The 21,128-nt window shown below is 26.7% G+C and overlaps 1 protein-coding gene across 2 annotated transcripts in view; it reads left to right on the top strand.

Moving 5' to 3' along the window:
• Positions 1-21,128, top strand: part of LOC136082387 (fibroblast growth factor receptor 2-like) — a 261,248-nt gene that overhangs the window by 236,567 nt on the left and 3,553 nt on the right. For both annotated transcript variants that reach the window (XM_065801557.1, XM_065801558.1), the window contains one exon: positions 19,115-19,299. In XM_065801557.1, coding sequence (XP_065657629.1) covers positions 19,115-19,299 — 185 coding nt within the window. The remainder of the gene's footprint in view (positions 1-19,114; positions 19,300-21,128) is intronic.

Raw genomic sequence — 21,128 nt, 5'->3', positions numbered from 1 at the left:
TAGAGAGACAGTCGGCAAATGTCGTTAAGACAGTCGGTAAATTTTAAAAAAGGAGGACTTTTTTTTTTCTTTTTACTTAGCAAAAGTTTTAATGGCACCCTTTCCCCCACATTTCAGCCACTCGCGCCGGTGCTTTATATATATATATATATATAAATATATAAATATATACATATATATATATATATATATATATATATATATATATATATATATATATATATATATATATATATATATATATATATATATATATATAAAACGACCAATAGGGCATTATTTTGCAAGGTCTTAGGTAACACCTGATGTAAAAATTAAAATCTAATCTCTATAGCCAAAGGAGAAAAACGCATTTATAGTTTTATAGCACTTTGCGCTACTGATCGCACTTGGAGCCCCGTTGTAAATCTATTTTGTTTTTTTTTTCACTTTCGGGTTATGGAGTTTTTAAAAAATATCAAAAAATCTTTACATATATGTGTTGGCTATAACCTGACAAAAAATCAACTCTTTAACACTTGTGGTTTGTGTACAGGGACCTAAATTATCGGATATGGCACTAAAAGCCTCTTTAAAAGGAGACAACGGATGCTTTACGTTTTTATTCTAGCCTTACTATCGACTATGGAAGTTTCAAAATTTAATACAATGAAGCCTTGGCATGTATCTTTCAGGCAATAAAAATAGAAGCAAGATATCTTTTATCTGTGCAAATATATAGCTTTTAAAGTAGGAATCTCGCCTTTGAAAAAACGGCCAAAATATAGCAGCTTTTTGTGGTTTTTATGCTTTTAAAAGATTCAAAGTTTCATCAAATAACTAATTTAGTATTAATATCATGTGACTAGTTGATATGGGATTCTATGGTTGTTAGACTTCACATTTGTGTGTACTTTGTCTGCAAAAAGAGTGCTTTTTTTGTCCAAGTTTGTATAAAATATGGGGCAGAAAACACATAGTTAGAGACATTTTTTCTAATTGTTCTGATCTTGGAACACATAAAAACCTCTGTATATTTTCGTTGTTAAACCCACAGGTTTGCTTTGTTGTAATAAAAACTTTTTTTCTTACTGTAAAAATTACTAAAAAATTGTAAATTCAAAATGAATTGGTAATTTATAAAATAATTTCAAAATTAATGTTAGAATCAGTTTTATTTTATATAAATCAAATGTATATAATCTTGTTGAGCTTTTTTTTTGTATTGAAGAATATCCTTTCTTCAACAAATCCTTTGTTGCTTTGACCAAGTTTTTTCTACTATTTAAAAATGTGAAAACAAATGTTTCTTGTTTTCCGGGAAAAGCCACAACATCAAAGTAATTACATTTAAGCAGTCAACAGCCTAAACAACTAAAAAGATTTTTTACAAACACAAGTTTGTACTAAAGTTATTTTTCAAAGATCAATTTTTTAACCACTGAAATGCTATATAAAAGAAAAAATCATCAAGATTGTCGGCAATCTGTATGCTTCTTTTGTTTTTCAAAATGTGACAGGCATATTTCTGATTTCATCAAGGAAAGAATTCTAGGTATTTTTTTCTGGAAGTTCCACTGATTTTAAGGATGATAAAGTTCCATTGGGCATATGCAATTCTTGCAGAGCAATGGTACAAAAACATGGCAAAGGAGATAGAAACTTGCCTCTTCCTAAGCTACATAACTTAAACAAAGTGATTATTAGACCACATATCAGAGGATTTGATTCTTGTAATTGTTTAGTTTGCCAGGTTGGCCGACTAATAGGAGAATCTACAAAGCTCACTTTTTCAACCGATTAAGGTTTGATAGAACTATCAAGTAGCTTTAATAAACTATGCTCAAACAGTCTCAGTGCAGTCAAAAGAGGAATAACACATGATTGTTCACAACCCACCAAGTTTGAAAACTTAAAGAAGATGATAGCAACTGAATCCAGAATTGCTGAAAAAATTGCGTTCTCTGTAATAACTCAAAAGGTATCCGCTCCACAGAGCACAATTAGGTTGAGCAGAGAAAGTGGTAAAGCTTTAACTATTACTCCAGGTCCCTCCAGAGCTCAGTGCTAATCGAGAACTTCTCTAACTACTTTGGACATAGTTCAAGTTCAAATCAATACTGGTCTTTCAATTAAAAGATGCAAAAACTGGCTGTAACATTAAACAAGACTACAAATTCAAAAATTGTTGGAACAAAATTCAGAGAAAATTTTGCAATGGCTAGTCGAAAGGTTGAAAGTTTATTCAAAGTTTCCAAAATCTCACTTACAAGGCCATCAACAAAAACTGATTATTTGGCGAAGGCTCACTGCAATTGTTTAGGGGATTTTATAACTCAATTCTCAGAGTTATAGCAATAGTTTCACCGTCTCTCATCAAACTAGGTATTAATGGTGGAGAATCTTTCCTCAAGTTCAGCATGAGTATTATCTCCAATGGTGAATGTTAAAATGTTAAAACAAGTTCAGCCTCAAATGACAAAAGCTTACTGACTGTAGAATATGGGAAAGAAACAAGCGCCAAACGTTAATTACTTGTTGCTGCTGCTGAAAATGTTTCAGAAACTTATTAAAAGGTCAAAAAAAAAAGGTTTATTTAGAAAAATTGATGAGCCAATATCATCTGTGCATTCAGTCTCACTCAAACAAACACCCTTGCTGTTGGTATGATGTTAAATCTGGTCATCTCAAAGTACAGGGAACTCCAAGAAACTTCAGATCCATTAGGATGCTATACAAAGCTTTCATTAAGAAAGAGAATGGAAAAATGTGCGCAAAGGATTTTCATAATATTGTTCATAACATATTGTTTGACCAAGAAGATGTCAAACAAGATATTGAGTTTATTCCCTTAATGGAACTTTATTGTCTCCTTGGAATTGTAAATAATCTTTACAAATCAATGCTTAAGATAAGACTTAATGGCAAAAATTGGCCATTACTTCTCAAAATGAAATTACAACCTTATCATGGTGGAGAGTTTGTTGGGAATGATTGTCATAAGCTTTTGAAGAATATGGATGTTTTGCAAAGAGTTGTTGAAAAAGAAAAGGCAGACTATATGCTTGGTTTTGTGAAAACAAAAAATTTTAGTTGTTTAGGCTGTTGACTGCTTAAATGTAATTACTTTGATGTTGTGGCTTTTCCCGGAAAACAAGAAACATTTGTTTTCACATTTTTAAATAGTAGAAAAAACTTGGTCAAAGCAACAAAGGATTTGTTGAAGAAAGGATATACTTCAATACAAAAAAAAAGCTCAACAAGATTATATACATTTGATTTATATAAAATAAAACTGATTCTAACATTAATTTTGAAATTATTTTATAAATTACCAATTCATTTTGAATTTACAATTTTTTAGTAATTTTTACAGTAAGAAAAAAAGTTTTTATTACAACAAAGCAAACCTGTGGGTTTAACAACGAAAATATACAGAGGTTTTTATGTGTTCCAAGATCAGAACAATTAGAAAAAATGTCTCTAACTATGTGTTTTCTGCCCCGTATTTTATACAAACTTGGACAAAAAAAGCACATGATATTGTTACTAAATTAGTTATTTGATGAAACTTTGAATCTTTTAAAAGCATAAAAACCACAAAAAGCTGCTATATTTTGGCCATTTTTTCAAAGGCGAGATTCCTACTTTAAAAGCTATATATTTGCACAGATAAAAGATATCTTGCTTCTATTTTTATTGCCTGAAAGATACATGCCAAGGCTTCATTGTGTTAAATTTTGAAACTTCCATAGTCGATAGTAAGGCTAGAATAAAAACGTAAAGCATCCGTTGTCTCCTTTTAAAGAGGCTTTTAGTGCCATATCCGATAATTTAGGTCCCTGTACACAAACCACAATTGTTAAAGAGCTGATTTTTTGTCTGGTTATAGCCAACACATATATGTAAAGATTTTTTGATATTTTTTAAAAACTCCATAACCCGAAAGTGAAAAAAAAAACAAAATAGATTTACAACGGGGCTCCAAGTGCGATCAGTAGCGCAAAGTGCTATAAAACTATAAATGCGTTTTTCTCCTTTGGCTATAGAGATTAGATTTTAATTTTTACATCAGGTGTTACCTAAGACCTTGCAAAATAATGCCCCATTGGTCGTTTTATATATATATATATATATATATATATATATATATATATATATATATATATATATATATATATATATATATATATATATATATATATATATATATACATATACATATATATATAGATATATATATTTATAGATATATATATATATATATATATATATATATATATATATATATATATATATATATATATATATATATATTTGATGGACATTTCCGATAAAACCTAAATAAATGCAATCGAATCATAGTCACAAGAATTATTTATTTTTATGATAATGATCGAACCCCATTCCTGACCACGCCTAAAATATTTTTCTAGCTTAACGACGTCAGTTTGATTTGACAACTTATGGCGTTTCAATAATGCGCTGAAAACAAAAAGATAATTTAAAAGATAAATTATAAAGAAAGAAAATCTTAAAGAAAAAGAGTAGTTATTTTTACTTATTAGTAATAGGTAATAATATTAATAATATTAGTTATTAGTAATATTATTACTTTAATAATATTATATTACTTTATTAAATAAAGTGGCAAATTATTTTTAATGATTGTTTACGATAAACCCATTTTATTTAAATTATCAAAGAATATTATACTTAATTACTTTTATATAAGTATGACATATTTATACAAAGGTAATTACGTATAATATTCTAAAAAATATATAATGTATTTTTCGATAAATCTTTTCAAACCTTTTTTATGACAACTTTCTTAAACACTTTTCGATGGTGTTCTATTGACGTCTCGATGTAAACATTGTTACTCCTAGGCCATCTTGTAGGTCAAATCAATGCGCATAAGTTTAACGCAAGGCTAATTACTATTATTTGTTAATGTGGTTCCTATCGAAAAAACAGTTTAAAAGTTTATTATTTTGAATAAATTTATGTAGAATTTAATTCTCTTTCTCATGATATAACTAAGTGTTTTTTGCTCAAACTAAAACTCAATATTAAATAATTTATTGTCTAAACACTATCAAAAAAGGTAATTAACTTTAGCAACTAAGTAAATTGTAAATAATTTAAACAATCATACAATACAAACAAGCAAAATCACAAACTTAGAAGAATGTGTGGTTTTAGATTCAATTACTCGAACGAAAAACTTGTGGAGGATCCAAATGACTGCGATTTTACTATAAACTATAAGACTATAAACTTCAAATTGTTGAAAATTTATGTTTACCTTTAGCTGAAATTCCTAAAAATTTTTCATAAAACATAAACTATTTATTTACAATTTAACTCCTCGAATGGTTGATGGTCATAAATTAAAGTTTAAATTTAAAAGCTGTGTTTAAAAGTAGCAGCTCTTTACATTGAACCCTGTAGTTAAGGAAAGTATATGCATTTGATGATAGTTTGATATAAAGGTCTTCATCGGTTTTAAGATATGTAAGAAGTAGAAGATACAAATCAAAAAATTTATAAAATAAGTTGTAACATTTCAAGGACTTTTTTGTATAGTGCAATTATGTTGTATTTTGATCTCCTACCACCAAATAAACACTTCTAAAAGCATATGGAGCTATTGCAATATTAATTATATGGCTTGTGCTGCTTAAACAAATGAAAAAAATTAGAAAAAACGCCATGCATCATTGAATAGAATTGTAAAACCTCACAACAGTAATAAAATTGTATTTGGGTATTGTCAGAGAACTGCGAATCGTGTAAAATTGTGGAATGCAGATAAAAGTATTGGTTATCACTTAAAAAATTGATTTTACTTCTTGGATTTGTTTGCAAAGTTTACATTACATTTATATTTTACTACAGTTTACTTTACATTTACATTTTATTACATGGATTAATTTACAACACTGAAGCTAGAGCTTGGGCAGTTTTATCTTATTTCATTGAATTCATTGATGCATCTTTAACTATTTTTGAAGTCTGTAAATAAAAACAGCTCAAGCAAAGTTTTTACTCAAAGTTTAAAATGGGGTAAAATCCTAAAAGCAGAAAAGATAAATTGAGTAAAAGGTTCCATTTGAAAAGGAACTTGAGTTTTTGTGACTTAAAAGTTATTTTTGCTTTCATTTTTGCGTTTTCTCAAAACAAATCTTTTCAATATGTACATGTACTTAAAAATATATTTAATTTTACACAAAAATGTCAAATCATCATATTTAAAATTATATATAATCTTTTTTAGGATTGTTTAATTGTGTACAGTTTTTTTTTCAATATTAATTTGAAAAATCTGTTTTAAAAACGCAACTAAAGTGTAGTTTTTTTTCTTTCTATAGGAACCATTATAATAATAAGTATATAAGATATCAAGGTTAGAGAGGATAAACCTCAATAACTTGAAATTAGTTTTAAATATCCATGAAATCCTGCACAAGAAAAGATTTTCTTGTGCAGGATTAGGATTAAGGAACCATTATAATAATAAGTATATAAGATATCAAGGTTAGAGAGGATAAACCTCAATAACTTGAAATTAGTTTTAAATGTCCATGAAATCCTGCACAAGAAAAGATTTTCAGCAAGTCGTCGAACTTTTATTACCAAATCCGTAATATTATATTTTTTTATTTCAACGATATGTGTTTAGCTGTATATATTGTTATGAAAATGGAGGAATATGCTGAAACATTACAGGCTGCAACTACAATTTAGTATGTTACACAATTACAGCTTGTTAGTGGGGTAGGCCCATATAAATTGAAATTTACCAAATGCGACACAAATTATAAATCCTTCCGTAGAGTACTTCAGTAAAGTAAGCACATATGCTTAGCAGTAATATATTGTATGCCTACAAATAGTTTACTTATGGATGAGCCAAAACATATGTATTGTTGAAGCATAGAAGAAAACTAATAAGGAATATCGTCGGATTTAGTATAGATCCGCCTAACTACCATTGGCTACTATATTTGGATAATAATAATCTTAACACCAAATATCTTGACATTACAAAAAATATTAATAACACTCTTTATACTAAAATTAACCCAAAATCTGTTGAAATAAAAAAAATATAAGCTTTTAATCTTCTCCAGCAGAAAACCTGTAGTGTAGATACGCGGTATGATCCAATGCTAGTTACGTGGTTTCTCACTATCCCCGACGTTATCAGTATCATAGAGATATTTATTTTGTTCCTTATTATGCTTCTAATAAACTGAACTAAAAAAAAAAATGTAAAAAGTTGCTGTGAAAAAGTACTTAAAAGTCCTGCTACATATTACATCTAAAATTATATATATATATATATATATATATATATATATATATATATATATATATATATATATATATATATATATATATATATATATACTATATATATATATATATATATATATATATATATATATATATATATATATATATATATATATATATATATATATATATATATACATATATATATATATATATATATATATATATATATATATATATATATATATATATATATGTATGTATGTATGTATATATATATATATATACATATTTATATATATATATATATACATACATATATATATAAATTATGTCAGTGTATTCTACAAAAAGAGTGCTCAATGTTCTTAAAGAACAGAGCAATAATAAATTAGTAAAAATACATATCGAAATTTTAGTTTACTTTAATAGCTTGTATTCCACAGTAGGTTCATCAGAAAGAATGTCTAAACATCAAAAAGTTTAAATTATAAAAATAAAATTTCACTAGAAGTTGGGAATTGTTATAATTAATTATGTAATAACTGTAGTATTTTGCAACCAGGAAGTTGCATCAACTACATTAGATAATTAAAAAAATCATGAAAAGAATTTTTTAGATTTAGGGTAGTTTTGGACTAGTCATTTGTTTTGATAATTTTTTAAAAGAAACTTCTTTCATGTCTACATTTAGAAATTAATTTAGATTTTTTATTCAGTAAATTTTTTTAGTCTAAATGAGTAATATTTTCAATATCATTTAAGAAATTCATTTTTATTAATCAATGCAAAACTATAATTTTGCATGGATTAAAAAAAATGAACTTCTTAAAGAAAAAAATACTGAAAATTATAACTGCAAGCAAAAAATTGACTGTCCTATGAATGGCAATTGCCTGTCAAAAAATTTTATTTACAAATGCATTGTTTCCTCGCAAAACAACCCTGATAAACAATATATTGGCTTAACCGAGGGCAAATGGAAAAAATGTTATGCCAACCACAAACAATCTTTTAAACATAAAAAGTACTTAAAAGAGACTATGCTATCAAAATATATTTAGCTACTAAAAAAAAAAATATTTATTTTAAGGTAAACTGCTCTATTCTAAAAGCAGTGCATGCCTATAACAACATTTTCAAAAAATGTATACTATGTTTACAAGAAAAAGTTCTAAAGAATTCTTTTCATGATTTTTTAATTATCTAATGTAATTGATGCAACTTCCTGGCTTCAAAATACTATAGTTATTACATTATTAATTATAACAACTCCCAACCTCCTGTGAAATAATTTTTCTATAATTTGAACTTTTTGATGTTTAGACATTCTTCCTGATGAACCTACTGATGGAGAAACAAGCTATTGAAGAAAATATGTATATATATATATATATATATATGTATGTATATTTATATATATATATATATATATATATATATATATGTATGTATATTTATATGAGATAAGTTATTTTGTTAATAAAAAGTCTTCTTTGAAAAACGTTTTTGACATGATAGATACACATATAATTTCAACAATTTGAAGTTTATTATAAAATTATAATCATTTGGATCCTCTGCAACTTGTTTACATCTTTAGCCCGAGTGTTGATTGCCTCCAAAACGACACATTCTTTTAAGTTTGTGGTTTCGCTTGTTGTCAATTATTATTGTTATTAATTTTTATAAAATACTTTTAACATACTAAAACATTTTGATAAGTAATTCAGCATATTATTTATAAAGATTGCATTTTAAAATATGATTACAATTTATCCAGTTATTTAACATTCTTAAACAACCAAATTGTGTTTACTGTGTGTGAGTTATGTATGTTAACAAATTGACAAAAATATAAAAAAAAAACAAAAAAGAATCTTATGTGTTATAATACTTTAAAGAAGATTTTAAAAATGTAAAACAAAAATAATAAATCTAATGAATGCTTTGGAGTACTTTATATACAGTGTAATTATTCGCACATTACTTATAAATTATTAGTAATGTTCGAATAAGTAAACTGTATATAAAGTACTCAAAGCATTCAAAATTCTTGTTTTCAAAGGTGTATCATAATATAATACACCTTTGAAAATAAGTTATTTGATAGAGTTTTATTTTAAGCAAAAATAAATTAATTATATTGTGAGGTAGATAATTTAATTCTACCTAAACTTATTCTAAAACAATCTTTAACAATCAACTGCAGGGTATGTTATCTAAATAACTGTAATTAAGTACGTTATGCTAATAAGCGCTCGCTTTGTCATCTTTATTTGACATACAGCATGGCGGCCGCAATAAAATATACTGGTTTTATAAATAGGCTTTTTAAAATAAAATCTCGCTTGGGCCCTTTACAGCCCCACCACGCCCTGTAAGATATAAATCTTTACATCACCACGCCCATGTAAGATACAAATCTTTCTCATTTTGTTTTCCGGAATGGGGAAAAGAGTACACTTTAAGTATTATTGATAATGAATCTGTTGATTTGGTGCTTGTTCAAGTTCCTGTATGACTCCAGTCACATCATCAGTTGGAGACAAATCAAATAGTTTTTTTTTCATACCAAAAAAATTAGAGCTTTAAAGTCAAACAGTGACGAACAACCATCTGATAAAAGCTAAACTAAACATTATATATCATGCTCTGTTAGATGTTTATCGAGCTTCCTATATGCAGCCAATAATGAACAGTTAATCAAGTTTCTAATCCAATTTTTGATGTTGTAAACAGCTAATATACTTTCATGGACGCTGCTAAAAGGAGCTATCATCTTTAGTTCCATCAACTAAAGCTCATTCTTGTTTAACTTGTCAAAGTTTTTTCCTCGCATGTCAACTCTTTGAAACTCTCTTCTGTCTTCATGTTTTCCTGACTCATACTCCCTAAAACTTTTCAAGTCTTCTGCAAATCGTTTACTTACTCTATAACCCTCTCCTTGTTTTCTAGTAACTACCAACTTAATATTGGTTGCTTGCAGCTTTGTTGGGAGTGAATCAGAATAAAATAAAATTTGCATGCGATGTTAAAACATCTGGATATCAATTGCTTTAGGTTTAGAGTTATTGTTTTTATTTAAATTAGTGCGCAGCTAACCTGAAGCTGTTGCATCACCCTCTTTGTAACCTTTTTATACCATAACCTTTTTATTAATAAAAAATAAAAAATTTAAACTTGGCCATTACCATGACATTCTCTGGTAAATTATCATCAACAAGTTACAATTGCTATGACATTCCCTGCTTAAAACTATATTTTTCATATTACATTGGTTAAAAGAAACCAAGTTCTAAACCAGGTTGTTTTAATTTTTTTGTTTTGTTAAAACCTTTAAACTGCTTTTTAAGTTATTTAGCGTTAGCAATCAATAAAGTTAGTAAAAATACAACAATGCACAAAACTCAATTTTTTGGAATGAAAACTTAGTAAAATTGCACAAAATAGATTGTCTTGAATAACTTGTGCATTTTTTTTTTATCAAAAGAATTATTCGTAAATTAAAAAAAAATTATCTTACTTTTTGCAAATTTTAGTAAATTTGGGTGACTAGTACTTCTTTGAAAGTAGTGCATTCTTCTATTATTGCATATTTCAGTTTATGAATATAGAGTAAAAATAATTTTTTTATTTAATGAGGAAAACCTTGTTTAGTAATTTTAAAACACCTTTTTTATTAAAAATATTTAGGATACTGATGTAGTAAGTGGATAGAAAAATAATTTATTACTGAAACATTAAATAATACTGTTATAAAAATAACGGCAGTATGAATTTTTGTTTCTTAAGGCTGTTTGTTTGAAATGAGATGCTACCTAAAATTTACTAGCTTGCCAATGTTTTATTTAGGTTTTTAATAGAGAAAGTGTTTATACTAGTGAAAATTTATAGTTGTTTAGACTAGTGAAAAAAATTATTTACACTAGTGAAAAAAATTACTTATAAAAATTATTTTAAAAAAGTTATTTAAAAAAATTAATTAGAAAAATTGTTTTTAAAAATTATTTAAAAAAATTATTTAAAAAAAAATTATTTAAAAAAAATTATTTTAAAAAAATTATTTATTCTAATGAAAAAAGTTTATATTTATTTATACTAGTGAAAAATAGGGTAAGCATATTCAAAAATTTTTGCAAAAAAATTTTGCTTAGTCTCAAGACGGAAAATGCTAATTCAAATTTAAACATAAACCTTTTTAAATATTTTTATTAAAATAACTTAAACTGACTTTAAGTACTGAGGTTTTTCACTGTAAGCGACTCAGTTTTTAACTTTCCACAATTAAGCACTAACACTATTGTTATTATAGTTTCTGGAAAACACAAAATTTGAAATGCATTTAACAATAATCTTCTTGATCTTATGAAAATTGAAAGTGTGTGTGGTTAATTCTGTCTAAAAAATTGATTAAGACAATTTAATGCTTTCTGAATAAAAATTTACATGAAGTTAACATGAAATCATTTTCTTGGCTGTTAAACTACCTGTAAAAATGAACTAAGTGCGTGTCGCAACAAATGCCGCTATAGGAAAAGGTTTGCACACTAATGCTCTCAATTCAAATATAGAGAAAACGTTTATTCCTGGTACCAAAAGATGCCAAAGGAATAGAACAAATTGCATCTCAAGTTATTGCAATCTACGATAAATGAGCACCTTAAAACTGATAAAAATCATCCTCTAAAGGAATTGCAAACACAACCAGTGGGCATCTACTTATGATATATTTTGATTTATAAGAATTCAATCTTAAGTTTTTATTTTTTAAATGATATCTTGATATTCTAATTGCATTCATGTTGTTTACACCTACTTATATGTTAATTACTTCTCCAGAGCTAGAGTTAAAATACTCTGAATCAAATTATAAAGATAAAACGATTCTAGTTGATGTTCCTGTTGTAGATGTTGTTAAAAGTATTCATATTATATTTACATACTACTTAAAAAATTTTACTTTTTTAAGTTTTTTTGAAGATACGCCTATAAACCTTTCACAACCAACTGAGCAAAATTTAAAAATAATCGTCATTTTGATCTTTTAGATATTATCTGTATTTTTAAAAAAATCTCGATAGTAATTGATAATGTTGAGCAACTGCGCATGAAATTCAAAGTATTAAACACTGGATGAAGTTTTTTATATTTGCATAATATTCTAGGTACCTTATCATACTAGTAATAAACTAACTAATAACTAAACATTCTTTTTGCCCTCCTAAACTTAATTTAACTATACAAATTAGCGTTTTTGTTATATTCACGCCCGAAATGCCGCAATCTTTAGTTTTGTATAAACATGTTATTAATAAAATTGGCGTTGTTATGGTTTTGTCATTACTATCGACGTTAAAAATCTTTTTTTAATTTTTTTACTTAAAAGGCAAATATCTTTATTTAAGCTTCTGATTCCTAAATCAACTTGCCCTGTGTGCATTGGCAATTACAAAGCCCATTAATATTGCAATATATATATATATACATATATGTATATATATATATATATATATATATATATATATATATATATATATATATATATATATATATATATATATATATATATATATATAATATATATATATTATATATATACATATATATATATATATATATATATATATATATATATATATATATATATATATATATATATATATATATATATATATATATATATATATATATATATTAGTAAAAACACTTATCTAATATTTGATTACTACAAAACTGTGTTTCACCATCAGTAGGTTCATCAGAAAGAATTTTCTTCCTGATCAACCTACTGATGGTGAAACACAGTGTTGAAGTAATCAAAAATTAAATAAGTGTTTTTACTTATTTAATTTATTGCTCTGTTCTTTTAGAACATTGAGCACTCTGTTTGTTGAATACACTAACATAATTTATATATATATATATATGTTTATATATATATATATATATATATATTTATATATATATATATATATATATATATATATATATATATATATATATATATATATATATATATATATGTTTATATATATATATATATATATATATATATATATATATATATATATATTTCTACATGTTTTCAGCAATATCAAACTTAAATGTTTAAATGCATTTGATAATTAAATTTTTTCCAAAGTCTAGTTGTTCGTTAAGGAAAGCAAACAAAATAATTTCAGAATAATCTCAGAATTGATTCATATGGGCCATAATAGATTTCAATTAAATCTGAGCATTCAATTGAGCATTGAGCATTCGTATTATTAAACCTTTTTTATAGCTATTAATTCTGTTAAATGGTTGTCATGTATATATATTAGGGTGTTCAAATAACAAATTTTTTTCTCTTACCCTCTAAATGTGCTCTATATAACGAAATAAAAGTTTCCGAAATAAATTCTTATATCAAACAGTTCTGATGTTTAGGGATTAAAAAAAACTTCATCAAAACTGTATCTATATATTTAAAAAAAAAATACTATTTTGAATTTCAGTACCTAAAAAAATTACATTTGTAACTAGAAAAATTTATATGCATTAATACGCTAAATATATATGCATATATATATATATATATTTATATATATATATATATATATATATATATATATATATATATATATATATATATATATATATATACATATGTATATATATGTATATATAAATATATATATATACACATATATATATATACATATATGTATATATATATATGTATATATATATATATGATTACATATACATATATATATATATATACATATATATATATATATATATATATATATATATATATATATATATATATATATTTATATATATATATATATACATATTTAATACGCTAAATATATATACATATATATACATACATATATATATATATATATATATACATATATATATATATATATATATATATATATTATATATATATATATATATACATATATATATATATATATATATATATATATATATATATATATATATCTATATATATATATATATATATATATATATATATATATATATATATATATATATATATATATATATATATATACATATATACATATATATAGAAGCAACCTCAGCAGTTGCTAATTTAGCAATCAATTCTTTATATGGTTTCCATGAAATGTCAGTAGGAAACGATAATCCAAGAAGACTCAGTGAGAGGGCTGCCATTTATTAATATAGGAATGTCAATAGTATTGTGGTAGTTGTTTGTAGTAAGTAACTCTGATTTGTTGGAGTTAAAATTTACAATCCAACGCGAGTCAAATTCTGTTACAGAAGTGAAATCAGATTAAAGATCGGCTTCCTGTTTTATGTAATCAAAAAGGGAAGACTTTTTGTCTCCACAGGATTATTTTCGGCCTATGAAGATAACGTTAATAAAGCGTTAGATATAAACAATTTAATAATATACAAACTACAGTGAGCCCCAATCTATTACAGAAGTGAGAACAGATTCAAGATCGGCTGCCTATTCTAAGCAATCGAAAAAAGAAGACTTTTTGTTAAGAAAGGAATATAATAAAATGAGTACATTTATTTATTTATTAATAATTTCGTCACTATTATACAAATTTACAATAATAAGGTAAAACTAACTTGAAAACTGATAGGGTATAATACCTAATGAAAGGTGTCTTCCTTTTTGCCTAATTTTAGAGTCGATATATTGTCTTGAAAAAATGAAACAAAATTTATCAATTGACATTCAGCATACCAATACTGTGACATTTCAAACCCATATTAAGAGCACAAATGTTATTTTTTGTTTGGTTCTTGATTTTTTTTGCGCTAAATAGCAAATCCATATTTTTCAATCGATTAGCTTTAAGTTCATTTAGTTTCATTTTTTTAGGATTGGTCTTGTGTGTACTTTGTTGCGACCAATAATTTGTAGAGCTTTCTTTTTTAAACATTCGAGTTGCATAATTTTATTTTGATTTACTGTTTCCCCAAATTTCAACACCATGAATTAAATGGCTTCTAGTTAAAGCCTTGTATAAAACAAGTTCAGATTTGCAAAGCAAGAGTTTATTTAACTTTCTAAGTAGATAGATGCCTTTACTTATGTTTATCTTTTTTAATGTTTGCACTATATTTGGTGATGCCATTTTATTTTTTCTTCCCAAAGAATATCAAGAAAGCTAACACTTTTTTCTTTTTATAATTTATTATAATTCCCATTATAATTTTCTCCACATTGGGTAACCTTAAGCCTATGTAACGTTATTTCTATATTTTTGCGCGACCAAATATCATTATTTTTATTTTTTAGGATGGAGTAATTGTCGATTTGCTAAAACCTAGTAACTAACTTTTTCTAATTCCCTTCAACATATTTCCTGTGACTGTTCAATAAAGTCAGCATGTGCAATCATTTTTGTATCATCTGCAAAAAATATAGTGTCTAATTCTGTTGCACCTGGTGGGTCATAAATATAAATTTTGAAAAGTAATGGACCCATATATGTTTCTTGACCAACACCAAACTTTACTACTCTTTCTTTTGATGTAGAGCTTTCAATAACAACTAACTGCCTTCTGTTTGTTAAATATGAAAGATCCATTTAAAGGTTTTTTTTGCGGCACCAATGTTTTTGAGATTTTCATTATCATCAAGATTTTTCTCAATTCGAAATATAACAGCTTACTGAAATATTTTTGATAATAGGCAATATACTTATTGGCCTGTAATTCTCCATAACCGTTATATGCATATATATTCTTTTTTTATAAACAGGTTTTATCATAGCTAGTTTTGATTCTTGTCGGAAAGATTCAGTACTAATAGAATCATTATTCTTTTTTTTTTTAAATGAGTGCAGTCTGATAATCAATGTTTAATTACCTTATTACTTATTAGATCAAAACCACAACTACTTTTTGGACCATGACTATTAACAATTTTTGTAATTGATTTATTAGATAATGACTCTAAATCCCAAGCAACATTGTGAAATGGGAAAAATTTGGAATAATTTAGGAGTTTAAATTTGTTTGGTCTAAGCTAAAGCAAAGCATCAGTAAAGTGCTCTATAAACTAGTTCTCTATTTCCTGTTCCAATTCAAGTAAACAGGAATTTTTTTTCAATTTTCATCGAATATTCACCTATAATAGATCTATAAAGGGCATTGTTTAGAACAATCCAAGTTTTCTTACTGTCTTAGTATATAGTTGAGTCATCAGCAAAAAGAGTTACTTTAGATGTAAGGTTATCGGGAAGATCATTAATGTAAATAAGAAGCAAAACAGGATCACGGATAGAACCTTGAGTTACTCCAGAAGTTACTAGAAATCAAGAAAAGTGTTCGTCTGCAAGGATGACTTTATCAAATCGTTTTGAAAAAAAAGGATTTGAAAATCTCACAAATTTTCCCAGATACACCATATGAAACAAGCTTATGAAAAAGACAAGCATGCCAAACTTTGTTCAAAAGCTTTTTATATGTCATTAGCTCTAGTGTCTCCGCCTCTATCTAATGCTCAATAAAATCTTTCAGCCTCAATAGTTAACAAGTCAGCCGAAGAGTGAAGGGATCGAAAATCGTATTGATTGTCTGACAGTAAGTAATTTGACTTAAGATGGGATGTGAGAAATTTGTATATCAAAGACTTAAAGACTTTGCTAATAACAGAAAAAAGACTGATCAGACAGAAATTTGAGGGGTCAGAATGATCATCGGAGTTTTTAAAAATTAGAACAACAGATGTCATTTTCCAACAGGCAAGAAAACAAGACTCAGTCTAGCATTTATTAAATTGTTTAGAGAGAATTGAATAGAGTTCTGGAGAACAACTTTATTAGACGATGACAGAAATGTTATCTAAATCAATAGCCTTAAAAAAGTTTATTCAAAATATAACTTTACCATCGGAAGCTAGAGTAATTTGATTGTCTAACAACTAGTTAACCTGTTTAATTGGTATGGAAGCAAGAGAATGGCCATAAGATTCGAGATTCAAATTAGTTCTGCGGAAATAGTTCTGCTTTTTCCTTGGGAGAGGTAATAAGAACAGTCACATTATTAAGATATGGAATGTTAGACCTACCTTTGTTAACAACGCTGTTGAAAATTTTCCGAAAGTCTCTAGAGCATAACTTCTGAGAATATATTTAGTGAACTAAGAATAATGGAGCTTAGCAGCTAACAGCACCTTTTTACGTCGACTTCTTGGAATAATAAACGGCCGTTTCGTTTGAAGAGAGTTTTTTTAGAAAAAATATGAAAAAATGGTTATAATTAAATATATCTGGACAAGAGAGTGAAAACAATGGAGGCTTCACTTGGAACCGACTAGAAGGAATAAAAGTTTTAATTCCTGCATAAATCCAAAAAAGTACGTTGGAGGCGCATTTTTTAGCTTAGAGGGAATATATATCAGTCCAAAGATGTTATAGATTTTAGTGCTAGCATTGGCGTTTTTGCAAATCAAAGAATAGTACTTATCAATACCGAGAAGAGAAGATAGAATGACAGAATTCAAATTAGTCTTATTAAGAGCTACAAAGTCTGGTGAGTTTTGCAAGAGGTAAAATTCAACTGATAGAAGGCTGCTTCGAGACCGCGAACGTTAGTAATAATTATATTAAAACAGTTAGGTGGTGGGAATGGTTTTTTATGTTTAATATTTTGGTTGACTTTTGTCATGATTTAAGTTTAAAGAGAACTTGACTCATTCATAGATAGAGCACGGCCTACTAATCAATAAGCTATGCATTTTCTTAGTCCTCTTATTTAATGTTGTAACATAGAGCTCATTATGTGTGCTCGACAATCCGCACCAAAAGCATTAACATGAACGCCATCCATGCCCATCATTGCAATTTTATTACTCTGATATTTTGCAGCTGTTGATGGAATCAGTCTCTATGAGAGCTACCACAAGTTCGGAAGTTTGGAAACCTTACTACAACCCGGCATTATAGACATTAAACTTAGTTTTAAAGCTGTACTCTCATTAGGAGATAACAGGAATTGTTGCATAGTAATTATCAACGAGGTACAACCTAAAACCTATTAGAAGATTTAAGAAGATCAAGCATTCATTATCCTAAGCAGGAAACAATGTAACACAGGTTTACATCTACGCCACCCTACTAGATGAAAAAGGGATTTGATGCAGGTAGCAAAATTGTTCTGCATACCCCAAAATTTTTTGTATAGGAGGCCTCCTACAAGACAGTAGCTGGATGTAGTTAACATTACCTAAGATAATTTTTTTTATCGAGACACCATCTCTATCCTTTATTCAACCAAGATCCTTAAGGCAGGGGAATTTTAGCTGGATGCAGCTATTATCTGCCCAAGATAAGTATTTTTATAGAGACACTATCTTAAGCCTTTACTCTGACAAGAGCCCTAAGGTAGGGGTTTTTTAATTTGGAGATTTCTTCTTCAACTTTTATATATATATATATATATATATAATATATATATATATATATATATATATATATATATATATATATATATATATATATATATATATATATATATATATATATATATATATATATATATATATATATATATATATATATATATATATATATATATATATATATATATATGCAAATCTTTTCAAAACATTGCATTTGCTGAAGTGAGAGGTTAAGAGGTTGAAAATTACCAGATTTTTAAAACATACATTTGTAAAAATAGAATTTAAATCTTAATAAAAAGAGATTGATTTTTAAAATTAAGAGCTAAAACAAAATTTGTTTCTTTAAACAGTGTTCCTCTCTTGTGTTTTTTTTTTATATGGGCTGTTATTTTTGTAGCTTTTTTTTAAATATAGATCATGCAAACCAATTAGAGTTAAATGATTTTGTTGAAGAAATAAATCTTATGAAAGGAATTGGATATCATAAAAATATTGTTAATATGATTGGTTGCTCTACACTTCAGAAACCTTTATGTTTAGTCGTTGAGTTTATGGAGAATGGAGATTTGCTGCAGTTTTTGAAAAATAGCCGAGCAAAAGTAAAATATTTTTTTGCTTTGTTTTAATTTATAGTTTTTATTTAAATTTGAGTTAAACTACTTTATACTAAATCGAATTTGTTGATTTACTATATAGTATTATAACTCAAATAGAGGCTAATGAACATATAGTACTATAGCTAATATATAGTAGTATAACTTTAAATAGAGGATAATTCAAATTTTTATTGTTGTTACTCTTATATTGCTCAAAATCTTGACAACCAAAACTTTGTTAGTAGATTTTTCTCTGTGATGACTTGTGTAAAATTTATTTTTATTTTTGGATAAGTCTAACATTGCTCAACCCCTTTATCTCTACGATACTGCACATATTACTGTTAGCTCTTAAATCACCAAAAACTTTTTTTCTTGTACAAAAAATCTTGCCTAAAGTTAAAAAATTTCAAAAGGAAGGAAGGATCCAGAACTTTTTGTAAGGTTCTAAATGATTCCATACTATTCAAGGAAGATTAAGAAATTTCAGGTCTGTTAAGAGCATTGTGGAATGTTATATACCAAAATATCTATATACAGTTTACCAGTTGTTTCCAGACCAGAGTTTACTAGAACACTTAGAAATTTTTCCAGTACATTCTCGATGATTTTTTGCGTGCCCAATACACAGAAGGACACATTTATTAACTTTCATAAAACTTTTCCACTCACCACAAGCTTAATAAGACCGTGCCCTACCTCCTGCCTTCCCTTATATTAACTATTATTTGTTTACAACAAAAAAAGCGTGAACCTGTTAAAATATTTTATAAATCTCAATTTCTTAAAAATGAGTATTAGTTTATTCCGGCCGTAGTATAAAACAGTCATTAAAAATTTAAAAATTTAAAGAAAAAATTCCCACCCACTCCAAAGATTTTGAAAAACAAATCATCATTGAAGAAGAACTCTTACTTGCTTATTAAGACCCACTTGTCTATTTAAGATTCTATTCTTTTGTTGCTGTCTGTCCCATCAACAAACAAAACAGCATCTCAAAACTAAAAAAAATAAAATTAGAAAAAAATTTAGTCATTGATAAGAAAATTGTCAACATTTACACACAAGAATTAATTTGTATAAAAAAATTAGTGAAAAAACACTAAAAATTTGGCGTTCCATAAGCACTACGCTTTCTCCATTAAACTGACAATGTTAAATAAGTTAGGTTAAATCATTAATTTCTAGAATGGTCCAAGACACTGATGAAACAAATGAAGCCAATGTACTAATTGTTGTGTACAGGCACGACAGACTTCCATATTGAAATGTTTAAGGTTAGCTTTTTAGAGCTTTTGGGTAATGTAAGATTTTTTCTATAATGGTGTTTAAAGAGTGCCAGTTGGTTATTTCTCCTTTGAGTTACTATACTTTTTAATGGCAGTCAAATCTCTTCTACTCACCTCTTCGTCCTTTTGGTACTTGAAAATCTTTAAATAAGATTAAAGTCATTGGTTGTTGGATAGGCAGTATTTCAGTAGGTAAGTCAGTTTTTTAATGTTAACCATAAAAGCATACAATACAAATCTCTATTAAATTTGACTGAGAATGCTGTTGAGTAGTTTTTTGCACTGTACAAAAATTTACCCATCTAGTAAGCTTTGTAAAATGCGCTAGGGTTGTAGAAAACAAATCTATAAGGTGTCTAAGTAATTGCTGCCATTTTGCAATGCTCGAGGTAGTTACTTCTAGGTTGCTGTGCATAAAACATTATTGATTTTGTTTGGGACAATGTGAAAACTAAAAGAAAGTCTTTTCTGTTTCAGAATTTTTTTCTCCGTGAGTTTCTGGATGAAACATCTCATGATTACTTTCCTTACACTCTGTCTGCA

This window comes from Hydra vulgaris, chromosome 07 (assembly GCF_038396675.1).
Source record: "Hydra vulgaris chromosome 07, alternate assembly HydraT2T_AEP".
In the NCBI taxonomy this organism is placed as follows: Eukaryota; Metazoa; Cnidaria; class Hydrozoa; order Anthoathecata; family Hydridae; genus Hydra; species Hydra vulgaris.
Note: the sequence above shows the minus strand (reverse complement) of the source record. Positions and strands in the feature narration are given on the sequence as shown.